The following is a 14,225-nucleotide window of genomic DNA, read 5'->3' on the forward strand; positions in this document are numbered from 1 at the left end:
CTCTTCGTCTTGCGGTTTTTTCGTCTTGCGAAGCAAGCCCATTAGCAGCTTAGCGGATTAGCGCTATTAGCGGCTTAGCGGGCTTAGCGGATCAGCTGATAAGCGGTTTAGCGGATCAGCTGTTAAGCGGCTTAGCGGATCAGCTGATAAGCAGCTTAGCGGCTTGGGAAAAAGGGGGGGAAAGGAAAAAAACCCCGCAGGAACTCGCAAGACATTTTTGTCTTGCGAAGCAAGCCCATAGGAAATTCATTTTGCGAAGCACCTCCAAAACGGAAAACCCTGGGAGCCAGTGTGGTGTAGTGGTTAAGAGCAGTGGACTCGTAATCTGGGGAACCGGGTTCGTGTCTCCGCTCCTCCACATGCAGCTGCTGGGTGACCTTGGGCCAGTCACACTTCTCTGAAGTCTCTCAGCCCCACTCACCTCACAGAGTGTTTGTTGTGGGGGAGGAAGGGAAAGGAGAATGTTAGCCGCTTTGAGACTCCTTCAGGTAGTGATAAAGCGGGATATCAAATCCAAACTCTTCTTCTTCTCTTCTTCTAGCGGGTTTTCCGTCTTGCGAGGCATTCGTCTTGCGGGGCACCACTGTAATGTTACAATGTGACTGGTGTGTGTGTGTGTGTGTGTGTGTGTTCTTGTTTAAACAATCATTGTTCCCTGGAGGCCTTTCTACCCCTCCTCAAAGACAACTGGTCAAATTAAAAAGGGGCAAATATACAGACATGACCTTAAAAGGAACCGGGTATATTTAGCCTGGAGAAGGTTGAGGAGAGACGCAGTAGCACACTTCAAATACCCAAAGGGTTGTCACACAGAAGAGGGCAAAGCTTTGTTCACTGTTTCCCCATTGGGCAAGAGAAGATCTAATAGGTTTAAGATTAAGGAGTGTAGAACTCAGCTGAATGTTTGGGGAAGCCTCCTGGCAGGAAGAGCAGCTCGACAGTGGGACAGATCACCTAGAGGGATGGTGGACTCCTCCCCTTGCTAGAGGTCTTCAAACAGAGGTCTAAAATGTCCATCTATTGATGATGCTCCAGTTCTGTATCATGTGCACTGAGCAGGGGGGTGGACTGGAAGGCGTAGAAAACCCCTCAAAACCTACAGCTCTGTGATCATGGCTGGCCACTCTTTCAAGACAACATTCATCCCTGCATCCCTTGGAAAACACTGCTCAGCCAAACTGGATTTGGCAGAGGAGGGGGAACTATGCCTTTTCTGGTGTTGCAATCTTGGAAGGAGCCCCATGGCAACAGATGGAACTTTAAAAATGATTTTGTTTTAGACTTCTATCACCTGAACCTACGCCTTTTACAGAGACAAACTAAAACCAAATGTTAGCAGAAAAACTGGTAATGAAAAGATTTTTTAAAATATAGCTGAATAATTACTATGCAGGGAAAAGGAGGCAGATGCGTTTCTGCTGCCTTGTTTCAAAAGAGACCTCTCACAAAGCTTCTGGGGATGTTCCTTCAAGAATCAAGACACCCAGTAATGACCTTTGCCCTCATTATGGCCAAACAGCTCTGCTAAGAGCAACAAAATTGTGGTGCGCAAAGGCCTGGGTCTTTCTTCAGAAAAAAAACATGTATGTGGGGGAGAAGAGCAGCAACCAAGGCTGATCTACGCTCTATAGATAGAAGGCAATCCTGTTCTTATGCTATGTTAGAGAGCAACAGTAGAATCAATATATTAGCAATAAGGCAAAGGTCTAGTGAATCTCAGGCCCGAGGGCCAAATGCAAACCTCAAGACATATCTATCTGGCCCATATCTCTCACCAGCCCTGCTCCATGCCCTCCTTAAGTGCTTTTGCCTGGCTGGAATGTGCCCAGGAATGAACTGCAATGGCTTGAATGGTAGATGGAGAGAAGTGCATGGGTGGCAGGTTAGAAACCTCTGGTGTGGCTGTAATGTACAAAGAATCTAATGCTCTACCCATTTTTGCCTCTAGTCCTGCCCACCACTAGCCTGTGACCCATGAAGGCATGTAGCCCTCCAGCTGAACAAGGTCTCCCACCCATGCAATGAAGTGTGCTGGCTCTCCTACCTGAAGCCTTGTGTTCGGATTGCTCCAGCATGCTCAAGAGGTGGCCTTCCATTCTTCCCTTCTCCTGTGGCAAAGTAAGAAAACATCCTCATTAGGTCCTGCACGAACAGAGCTTCTAAGGCAGAACATTTCCTGCTATGTATTCTGGACAGAGGCAAAAAGGCATTGGGAGAATGTCACAGAGAAGAAGGCTCTCTGAGTAGAAGGCACTTGGCAATGTAACACTGGTTTCAAAATTATGACGTTCTGGAACACAAAACATTTTGGAAACTGTGCCTTATTTCAAACCTTGCACATCTCCTGTGGCTCAGGATCCGTGGTCTGGCTTTGCCAGAGCATGGGAAAAAAGGGTTGGGTCTCATAGAAAGCTGGTGTGTAAAAGTGGGGGGGGGGAGAGGAGCAATGAACAATTTGCAAGTGAGCTGAGCAAAGAAGGCCATCCCTTTGATCACTACCTTTCCCATTTTATCTTCTATTTTCTTTAGTAGATATTGGCACAGTGTTTTCAGGCACTTCTTTGCAACCCTAATGTTCAGGAACATGTGTCGTTGCTTTTAAGACATCCTGTTTGTAGGTGCACTAAATCGGATAGAGAATGCTCTACTGGAGGTGTGCCATAAGGATCGACAGGCAAAGGCTCCAAGTCTAGCCTTTGCAAATAATCTTGCCCCTTGTTTTATCAACTTTTGTATTTCGTTCTGTAGACTGAGGATAACCTCAACCTCTTGTCTAAATGAAGCACCATTTTGACATATTCTCACTGAAGATGTCTAAAATATGCACAAATCAAGCCAGGTAAAGAAGTTCCATGAGCCGAGATGAAAGGAAAAACAGAGAAATGATTATTTGCCCAGATCTTCCAAGTTTTTAACAGCTTGTGGGGAGAGAGATGACATCTTCTGGGCTTTAACACTCTAGCTGCAAACTACTTATTAAGTTTTGCAGGGCTAGGTAGAGAGGCAGGACTCCACAATCAAGGTGAGACCTCTATGCAAAATCCCTGCAACAACCTTAGACACTACTAATTCTAAAGGGATGGAAGAGAACATGATCAGGTTGCTGAAAGGAGCTGCAATCTGTTTTGGACCCACTGGCCTCCTGTGACACCCTTTGCTATGCAGATGAAACTTCCCTAAATGTCTCTGTCACATCAAAATGTTAATTGCCATGGAAGTCATCCCAGTTTATCTGTCCGTTTTCCTCTCTACCCACAAAATCCCCTGTCTGCCCATCCCAGCAGCAGCATACAAATCAAAAGCCAAAGATGGATGGGAGCATCTAGCAGTGGCCAAAAATGTATATTTGGCTGTAACAAAAGAAAGGCTTAGTAAAACAGATTTGGTGAGAGGTTCACAAAAAAGTCACTAAAGATTAGAAAGAATTTGGGGATTTATCATCTGGATTACATGCTATGGCAAACATAATTAACATGAAACAGACATACACACACATCCCATGATGGTATGCCAGGAAGTAACAAACAAGAACCGTGTTGTTATGTTAGAACTGGGATGAGATGTTATGAGAGGTCCCTGGCTGCCACAAAAATAAAAATCCCCAGACCCAGCAGAGGGAATGATGGTAAAGAAATGCTAAGTGTAGTGATGTTGAATCCTACATTTTAGGTAAATAGCTGTGCTGGGGGAGTAAGAAGGCAGAGGGGTTGTAGGATTGCTGCTTTTGCTGGTAGCTGTAGGACATCTAGTTTCAGTCTAGGAATCAAATGGAGACCAGAAACTGCATTCTGATTCTGTTATGCTGTGCATCTGTTGGCTAAATACAATCCACCATTAATCAAACTCTTTTAGTTTATTTTAATTGCTCATCAAGTTCTATGTGGTAATCAGGTAGAATACTAAAGTAAATTTGTCAACTTTGAAGGTTCCAGATTCTTTAGAGATTATGATTCTTTCTTTTTAAAAAAACCTCAGAAAAATCTTATGTACATCAAAAAATTCTGGGCAGGCTTTCCTCCAGCTCCCCAAGGAATACAGACAGGGCGGGGTGGGGAGAGAGAGAGAGAGAGAGAGGGGCCTCAGGAGAAGCACATGCAATGCCCAGGTCACGTGAGAGCATGTGGAAGCTCCTTTGTGCAGGTACTGAGGAACAAGGGAGAGGACCTAGACCCGGAATGCCAAAGGGGTGTGTAATGCCTCCTGTTTTAGTATAAAACAGGCTCTGTCCACATCAGAAAAAAGAGATTTGAAGTCAGTGGCATTAACAGAGGCCTCCCACAGTGCTGGAAACTGCATAACGCTTGGCTGTGTCCCAGCCAAACTCATCAACAGGCAATCTCGTCATTTGCATGCGAATCCCCAAGGGCCTGGGGTATGTGATGGATTTAAGGGATTAGACAAAACTGAGACATCATGTTGCATCTTCCTGCTGAGAAATCACATTGCCTTAGCACTCACGCTGCTGCCATGGATTACAACCTCCCTGTCAGAAATAAATCAGCAAGGAGGCTGCACGCAGACCTCTACCGCAAACAAGATGGGCAGTGCGCACAAGGTAGCAGGCAAGTGCATCAGAGGGCGCAAGGGCACCAGGATGCTGATCCGCATTTCATATGCCGGAGGTTAAATGCCCACAAGGCATTAGCTGGAGGAACATCAGTGACCAATGCGAAGGGAGAGGGCCAGCTAAATTATCATATGGTAAACAGACTAGGATTAATAGTGTTTTGACAAAATAATTATATACCCAGTTTGTCATTACTTAAAGATGATAGTACAATTGAAAACTAAGGGCTGCAGCAAACTGGGGCCCAGTGAATGATTCAGGAAAAGTGGCCTGTCAAAAATATCTGAATGTCTGCATTCCAGTAAATACTGGAACACCCATAAATTTTAGTTAACTATGGTTTGCACCTATGTAGCGTAGGCTTTGTGGCAAAGGGGTTCTCTGTAACACATACTCTGCGCTCAGGGGGTGGCACAGTTACCTTTTGAAAGAACAGGACACTCCTGAGAAACAAGCTCTAAGAGGTACAGGTGTGTAGTATAGACCAGTGTCTCTTTTTGCCAAGGGAGAAGTATAAAGAGTTTAGAACCATGTATTTGCATCTCTCTCTCTCTCTCTCTCTCTCTCTCTCTCTCTCTCTCTCTCTCTCTCTTTAAAAGAATATGGCACTCTAATGCACACTCTTCTAAAGAATGTCAACTCAGACTCTTTCATGATGCCTGCAGACTTAATGTGAATGAGGCATAACGTGAATGAACAGGAATAATGTGAATGAGAGCTTGCCATTGTCAATACCTTTATTCTATGTTTTCGCCTGTGAATTTGGTTTTAAATGTGTCATGTCTGAATACTGCAATGTAGTACTTTAAAATGTACAAATGTTCCTGAAAGCAAATTTGTAAGTCACTTTGGTTTGCCCTGGGCAAGACAAAGTGAGACAAGTAAGTGTAACAAATTTAATAAACGATGGTGGTAATGATGATGATAAACAATTTTTGCAACTGCCCCCTTCATGGCCTTTGGTGTGCATGGCATGGCATGATATGGAAACATTATGAGTTCCTGGATCATATGTGAAAGATGCTCCCCCAATTCTCATTGATAGGTTCTGCAATCTGGGGAAAAGCCTGTCCTTTCCCCTCAACTTTGGGCTAGATCAAAACATATTTGCATTTGCTGTCTGTGGCACTGCAGGAAACAATGTATTCTTCTATTGTGCTGTCTACAAAAGGACAGGCCATAAATGTTCATAGCAGACAAATAATATTATGAGATGAGCACAGAAATGATAACAGTATGCATTTTCACAATGTAGCTATGGTGCAGCTGAAACAACAAAATTGCAGAGGAACATGCAGGTAGAGAAACATATAACAAGAACTCAAAAAGAGAGAGCTGTCTATTTGGGGACTGAAGGACATCAAGGCATGCCTCTTATGGATATTCAGGGATTTGGAATCAATTTTGACTTAGCAAAACACATCCCTGTGAATGTAACACTTCTTTTGGGATGAGACAAATATGCTGCTCCAGCATTCAACTTGCTGGTGTAGCACACAACTTCAGAAGCGGAAGCCAGTACATGGGTTGTGGGAGATGCAAAGGCGGAGATGGAAACTTATTCCTGAAACAGACATTGTTTTGTTCTAGCTTAGCAGTGCAAATCCAAGCACGCACCACTGAGAAATGGAAGAATTTTGGTTCTAGAAAAGGAGATAAAGACTTCCTGCTCCTGAGAGACAAGCAGGTGTCCTTGAGGCCCTCCCTTATCAACTTCTGCAAAACTACTAGAGAAGGGTTGTGGGCTGGGGACCAATATTGGGCCTCAGCCCTTCAGCTTGCCCCTTGGTCATGCAGTGACCTTTCGGTTGGCAGGACAGCAGCAGCAGCAGCTCAGCATATGTGTGGTGCATAGGAACTGGTCAGAGAACAAGGCTGGAACATGGAGAACTGGAAGGGAAGAATGGAAAGAGGAGAAATGGACCACATGGCTGGCTGAGCATGAGGGAAGGAAGAGAAAGAATGGAAAGGAGGGAGAGGACAGGGGGAAATGGGCCAATGGACTGGGAAAGGGGATGCCTCTAGGGTGGTCCTTCATCTACTTCACAGGCAAGCTCCAATCTCCCTTCCCAACTAGTCACCAGCTGAGCCAGGAAGCCTCTCCTCCCTCCTCAGAAGGGAAAGGGCAAGAGCAGGAAGGAAACTAGAAAGATATAAAATGTTTTTCAAGTAATAATATGTGACTAAAGAGAGGGAAGCTGTTACAGGTGGTGGAGAAGGAGGATTGCTGAAAGCTGGCAGTATGGGGGTGGGAACAGGGTACAAGCTAACTGTGGAAGGAGAAGGGTAGAAGACATGACAGAGATTAATAAAAAATATTTGGAGAGACTTGGGGAGGTGGAGGCGGGGGAAAAGGGAACTATGAAATAAAAATACACTTATGGAACTGTAGGAAGATTTTTTTTCTAAAACTGGATGGCAGGGCTGAGTCCAGACGCCTCCAGAGCCAAACCTGTATTTACCTTGAGGAAACCTGACCTATGGAACTCCTTGCACAAGGAAATTGCTGTGATAATGAATCCAACGAGTTACAGAAGAGGGGACGTCAATAGAAAATTGTGCCAGTTTACTGATGGCTGATTATGCCAATCACCACCGTCATATCATCACTGGCTTTGCGCACACACTGCCACTTTGTGACTGGCGGGCGTCAGTAAATGTTAACCTTCTCAAGTGGGCTCAGGGGGGAGAAAGTTTCGGAGCCCCTGTACTACGCAGAACAATGTACCGTATTTTTCGCACCATAGGACACACTTTTTCCCCTCCAAAAATGAAGGGGAAATGTGTGTGCGTCCTATGGTGCGAATGCAGGCTTTCGCTGAAGCCTGGAGAGTGAGAGGGGTCGGTGCGCACCGACCCCTCACGCTCTCCAGGCTTTGCACACCTCTCCGCAAGCAGCGGGAGCCCAGCACTGGGCTCCCGCTGCTTGCGGAGACTTGCCTGCATGCTGAAGCCTGCGCGCGCTGAGATCAGCACGTCCAGGCTTCGCGGACCTCTCCGGGAGCAGCGGGAGCGCTCCTGCTGCTTGCGGAGAGTTGCCTGCATGCTGAAGCCTGCGCGCGCTGAGCTCAGCACGTCCAGGCTTCGCGGACCTCTCAGCAAGCAGTGGGAGTGCTCCCACGGCTTGCAGAGAGCTGCCTGTTTGGGGGCTGGGGTCGGGGGAAGCTCGAGCTTCCCCCTGCCCCAGCCCCGCGCCTTGGGGGAAAAATAATTTCCCCCCTTTATTTCCCCCCCAAAAAACTGGGTGCGCCCTATGGTCCGGTGCACCCTATGGTGCGAAAAATACGGTATATACTTTGTAAGCAAATCATCATCATCTCAGGGGAAAGTGGTGATCTGAGAGTCACAGATTTTACCCATTTTCCACATCCACAAGGACTAGAAAGATACTTAGCATGCAGTGCCAAGTCAAAAACAGGAGGGGGCCAGGAGAATCGAGACTTCTCATCCCATTCCAAGAATTCAGGGTGAATTACAACACAGTCTAATCTCAGGTGCACAATCCTGCAAGAAAGATTAGGCTGAAGAGATAACTTGCTAAAGGGCATTCACAGAGGCTCACGGCTGAGAAGGGATTTGAACCTCTCTACATGGGATCATGTTGTGGAAGAGCAGCTCTCAAGCAGCAGGTAGTAAGTCTGAATAGCATCATAGCCAAGCTTACTTTTGTTATTAGAGATATCACATTCAGCTGCCCCACAGAAAGTTACTTCCTCTCCCTGCTGACCATTTAATCCTCACCCACTGCTCCCCACAGTTACACTATGATGCTGAGCGGGGTGTTTCATTTTTTTGATGCACTGTAGTAAGTCATGCTAGGTATAGTAGACATGTGCTGCATCTGATTGAGGCAAGGTTTGGGTCAAAATTCTAGAATATCCACCCTCCTGGGGTGCCAGGTTCCATGCAAAAGGCCCATGAGAGCACGGCATCTGCACAGTTACATCAATTGTGTTTTAAGGTTGGGACTTTAGGGCAAAGGGCAGGTAATTAGCAAATAATAAACCCAATTCAAAGTGCTGGATTTGACCTATAAAGCCTTAAATGGCTCAGAATGGCAATATCTCAAAGACCAACTCTCCCCATATAAACTGTCCCAGACACTGCCATCATCATCCGAGGCCCTTTTTGATGTGCCTCCTCCATTGGAAGTCCAGAGGGTGGCAATACAAGAATGGGCCTTTTCTACATTGGCTCCCCATTTGTGGAATGCTCTCCCCAGGAAGGCTCCCCTAGCACTTTCACTATAAATCTTCATGTGCCAGGTGAAATGTTCCTCTTACACCATGTCTTTGGCCAATTAATATTCTACAGACTCTAAAATGTTTTTGTGGAAGTGGGGCGGTTACTGTTTTTGTTTTAACTATTTATTTTGTGCTTCTATCCTGTATTTTTCTCTTGTGAAACGCCCTGAGATGAAGGGCAGTATATAAATTTAATCTCTTCTTCTTCTTCTTCTTCTTCTTCTTCTTCTTCTTCTTCTTCTTCGCTGTGTGGGGTAAACTCAAGGAAGACAGTCCTAGCTGAGTGGCAGAAAAACTACTCTGCATGCAGAAGAGCCCAGATTCAATTTCTGGTATCTTCAGATAGGGCTAGGAGAGACCCCTCTCTGGAATCCAGGAGAGACACTGTCAGTCGCTGTGGACAATGCTGAGCTAGATAAACTAACAGTCTGACTTGGTATAAGGCAGTCTCTTAGGTTCCTAAGAGCAGCTTTTAAGCAGCTGGGGTAAGTCTTACTTTAATGCACAGCCTCCCTTTAGAAAATCATATGCACTAATGCATATGACCTGCTGGAACAGATATGCAATAATGTATGCAATAATGGGACAGATATGCAATAATGCATAGACCTGCTGGAATAGATATGAAAGCATGAGAAAATAAAACTGCTTCACGAAAGAGTCTATTCTCACCTTTGTGCGCCTTGGCCTACTGTCACCCTGGGTTCCATTAGCAGTCCGACTCCAAAGACAGTCGTCCACATGCCTGTGATACTCTTTCCATGGCACCAGAGTCTTACAGAGGTAACACTTCTCATACCTACAAGGCCAGAAGAGAAAGAATCACATTAGGATTCACTCTGCCTTGAGTGCTTTTTGCTTCTCCAAGCCATTCTGTGGCGAAGGCTTGTCAATGTGCACAGCAGGATGACCAATAAAACTGGCCTGATGCCAATCAAAAGGATGGAGTGATTAGTGGTTTTCCCCCAACTGCTTTTCTGTGTCCTGCTGCTGCAGCAGTGGGATGGTAATGAAATCAGCTCCTCTAACTATCTCAAACAATGCCCGCTTCCCTTCAGACATAAAACACCCTGTCAACACAGCTGAAATGAAGTGTTATGCTTTTGGAAAAGGGAGTTACATTTTGCCTATGAAGCATACTATGTGCATTAAATCAGAGATATGTTTTCCTGAGTTTGAATGAACTCATCTAAACTTGCACATCAAGTCTTCCAGGGCACCGACTCCATTTTAGACCTCGCAAGATTTAGAAGGGAGAACTGAGCGTCGGCCAATTTCCAGAAAATTTGGCAGAAATGTCATCCTCTCCCAACTCCTTTCACTCCAACCTCCTAAACTGTGTGCACATGTTTCCGTGCTGTGAAACTGACTGTGCCCACCAAGCAGGAAGGACAGCTAGATCACAAGAACAACATGAATGCAAGTGCAGAACTTGAACAGGGTGCAGCTGCTGAACTGTGGGATCCTGAACTGGAACAGCTCAACAAGCCTCTGAAGAGCCCCCTCCATGCTAAATTCTGCAGTACTTTTCCATATTTTCTTTCCAGTCGTTGCTGATTACCAAGATAATGTGTCTAAACAGAAGCTGTCCTCTCTATAATTAGCCTAATTCCATTAGTGATGTTGCCATCCAGTGTTTGTAACAGCAAAATTACTTCCATGGCAGGGATTTTTACTGTCAGATCCTTTCTTATGATGCTGTGTGGGTGGGAGGGGGAGGAGGGGTGGCAGCAAGAAAGATTAAACAAAACCATCTCCATCTGAACAAAGTCTAATTTCATTAAGGATATCACTGCAGGTACCATCCTTGCCAGCCTTCTTCATCAAGCATCTCTCTGACATGCAGATCTGCCACTCAAAGCTAACTCACTCTTTCAACAGCTACCTGCTCTTAGAGCTTGTCAACAGCCCAAGGTTCTGCTGCTTGCAGGGATTTGATATATGTTCACTTTAGCAACTGTAGCCAATGAATTATAACTAAATTGCATGTTTTGTCCCAGGGCAAACAAACAAACAAAAAAAATGCTGCTCAAGCTTTGTGGGGGCAATTTTCTACCACTATAGGATTTTGCTTGTCAGCCACTGTTATAGATTACTTTGAAAACAACAACAACACACAAAAGCAAACCTCAGAGCAATTGGAACCTGCTCATTTCCACCACAATGAAACACCATCATTACAGATTTGTGCAGTTGTACAAGCAATCCCCTCCAACACCTTGGTAGAAAATGGGCATACTTGTTGTATGATCTTTCTTTGAGACATGGAATGGCGGGAGAGGCAAAGTAGGGCGCAAGGAAATGCAAGCTCAGAAGAACATGGCAGCCACAACAGGCAAGTACAGTGTTAGCACTTGAGTAGCAGCTCTATGTGGCTTTTTGCATAATGAAAATGGCTAGAAATTTTGACTCATTCATAATGGTTTGACTTGAACCATGCAAATGCAATCTCCAGTGGCACTGTCTGATTTCCAGATGATTTCACTGTATAGTGTACTGCAGATCACCAGCTGGTTGAATCAAAATGAACTCAGCCATGATGTGCCAAACATTTATAAAACTTAGATGCCAATCCTAGCATTTCATGATCCCTGTAGTGCTGAAATAGACAACCTTTTTTCTGTATAGGGCTGCACTCTCTCAGGAGTAATATGTGTGTGTGGTGGGTGGGTGGGTGTTTGTGTGCAGAGCTGAAGACACCAAATCAGATTGTCAGTTACCCCCTTTCCTCTCTCCTCTTCCTCTTCCTCTTCCTCCCTGCCCAAGAGATTGAATGTGACAAGGACAAAGAACCAAGGGCAGGGATCTGAACATTCAGAACCAACCTTCATATCACCCACTGAGTTTTATGGGGGAAAGTATTATTCCATGTGTGGCAATGGCTTTGGAGATGAATGGAAGGGTGGGAGAGCTGGGGAGAGAAAAGCGCTAAAACAGAGAGTAGCATATCAAAAGCACCTCAGCAAAACTTGACAGAATACAAACAGAACACAGAGCCAGTCAAAAATAAGTGAAAGGGAAGCCAAAGGCAAAAACAGGTAAGAATCAGCTGGGCTTTCCTTTCACAGGAGTCTCTCAGATGCCAGAGTGAAGGATGGTGGAGGCAGGCAGTAATGCAATCACCTTCAAGCAGAGAGAGACAGTGCCAAAGCTCCATGGACTGGGGCAGCAAAGGGACCCACAAATGGCCCCAAAGAGGTTCTTCAAAGGAAAGAGGAAAAAGTGCTGTAACATGGCAGCATGCCTACTTACCTGTCAGTCTCAGCAGGTTCTAACGACTCTTTGCAACTGGTGACTTTAGTCTTGGCTGCTCTCTGTCGTCGGGTTAACACTTCAAAACAAGAACAGAACAGTTGTTCCACCTCACTTCTTAAGAACCTGAGGAGGCTTGTCAAGAGTCCCAACAAAATACACAGTGTGCATTTGGAAAGCATTTTCAAAGCTCTCCTACCCAGGCAGTACCAGTTCGTTTGGGGACATCACAGTGGGAAAAGTAAAAAAGAGGACTCTTTTTTTAATGGCCTAGTCTTTCCTACTGTGAAAGCTGCAGCTGTAAAGCTTCCGCCCAGAAAGAATATTTGCTAACTTCTTTGTCCTCCTGACATAATATAACATAAAAAGATAATGACAGCAGCGTTTAGATGTTACTTGCCTCAGCTGACATAAACACTTTTTTGAGCAAATAATGTATAGCTCAGTTTCAACATTCACATGGCCTCTGTTGGCAGCCTAAAAAATTAAGCTAAAGAGCTGTTTCAATGCCTGAAATAAAGATTAGGTTTGCTTACTTGGCTGCACTACATAGGCCAGAACCTATATGGAAAACCACAAAACACAGGATTCCTGTATGTAGGTTTCAGGCTCTCCATCTCTTCCAGAACTGTGATTCAATCTGAGGAAGTGCAAGACCCTTTGGCTCAGTCAAGGCTTGGCTGGATAACCTCAATGAGTAAAGGTGAACACTATTACAGAGGCTTTCTATACACTGCATAGCTAAGCATTAAAAGTCTGGTAGGAAAGGAGGAAGGCTTGAACTGTGGGCAGGATTTGTTTATTCAGTGTGTAATCCAAAAATATCCTATTTCTATATTCAGAAAAGGCCAGGCACATTTACTTGCACTGACTTAAGATGTATCGTCTATTTTGATTGAGATCCTGGTTGTTCTTTTTGGCAGACTTTGGGATCCTTTGGCAAAGATTCAGTAGCGGAAGGAGAAGATTGAGAATAAGGATGAAGATCCATGGGGGCAGACAGGACAACAAGTAGGCATTAACAAATGGCATAAATCCTTTGCCTATTACTGGACACTAGACATTCTGCTCATTTTGCTCTGTTCCATGTAGATTCCACACTTTCAGCTGAACTAACCATGTACTTTGAACCTGTAGAATTCAGGATGGATAAAATAAAGTACTCCTTCTTGCAGTACATAGTTAAAGTATGGAGCTCGCTCCCCCAGGATGGCTACCAACTTGGATGGCTTTAAAAGAGAACTTGGACAAATTCATGGAGCAGAGGACTATTGATGGCTAGGAGTAATGATGGCTATGCTATACCTCTACAGCTGGAGACAGCAATGCGTCTGAACACCAGCTGCTGAAACCATGGTTTCCAGTTTATGCTCCCTGGTTTCCCACAGGCAACTGATTGGCCACTATGAGAACAGGATGCTGGACTAGATGGGCCATTGGTCTGATCCAGCTGGCAATTCTTATGTTCTTAGCACCCACGAGGACCAGGAGCACACTTTTAACAACAACAAAACAAAAGGCAGATGCTAATTAAGCCAACATTAATGCTTTTGAATTATGGTGCTGGAGGAGACTCTTGAAGAGTCCCATGGACTGCAAGAAGATCAAACCTATCCATTCTTAAGAAAATGGATGTGCTCACTGAGTGCTCACTGGAAGGACAGATTGTGAAGCTGAGGCTCCAATACTTTGCCACCTCATGAGAAGAGAAGACTCCTGGAAAAGACCCTGATGTTGGGAAAGATTGATGGCACAAAGAGAAGGGGACGACAGAGGATGAGATGGTTGGACAGTGTTCTTGAAGCTACGAACATGAGTTTGACCACACTGCAGGAGGCAGTGGAAGACAGGAGTGCCTGGCGTGCTCTGGTCCATGGGGTCACAAAGAGTTGGACATGACTAAACGACTAAACAACAACAACAATTAAGCCAAATTTTACACTGCACTTAAGTACACATACATACACCCCCTCAAACAATGGTTGACTTCTTTTTTTCAATCAGAACCGGTGATGAGGGTGACCCAAAAAATAAAAAATAATAATCAGTGCTATGTGTTTGTCAGCAAGCCCAGCCAAATGCTCCAGCTTTTCTTACCAAATATATATGAGAAACTTAAAAGTGCTGTTCCATACAGTTGAATTCCTTTCAACATATTCCTG

The 14,225-nt window shown here is 44.9% G+C and overlaps 1 protein-coding gene across 5 annotated transcripts in view; it reads right to left on the reverse strand.

Moving 5' to 3' along the window:
- The window catches only part of UIMC1 (ubiquitin interaction motif containing 1), a 79,464-nt gene that overhangs the window by 2,010 nt on the left and 63,229 nt on the right, over nt 1-14,225 (reverse strand). For 3 of the 5 annotated variants that reach the window (XM_053377205.1, XM_053377204.1, XM_053377203.1), the window contains exons 10-12: nt 12,064-12,142; nt 9,484-9,610; nt 2,045-2,108 (exon numbers count right to left, since the gene is read on the reverse strand). In XM_053377205.1, coding sequence (XP_053233180.1) covers nt 2,045-2,108; nt 9,484-9,610; nt 12,064-12,142 — 270 coding nt within the window. The remainder of the gene's footprint in view (nt 1-2,044; nt 2,109-9,483; nt 9,611-12,063; nt 12,143-14,225) is intronic. The other 2 variants (XR_008328959.1, XM_053377206.1) reach the window with 2 other exon arrangements.

Source organism: Podarcis raffonei, chromosome 2 (assembly GCF_027172205.1).
Source record: "Podarcis raffonei isolate rPodRaf1 chromosome 2, rPodRaf1.pri, whole genome shotgun sequence".
Lineage (NCBI taxonomy): Eukaryota > Metazoa > Chordata > Lepidosauria > Squamata > Lacertidae > Podarcis > Podarcis raffonei.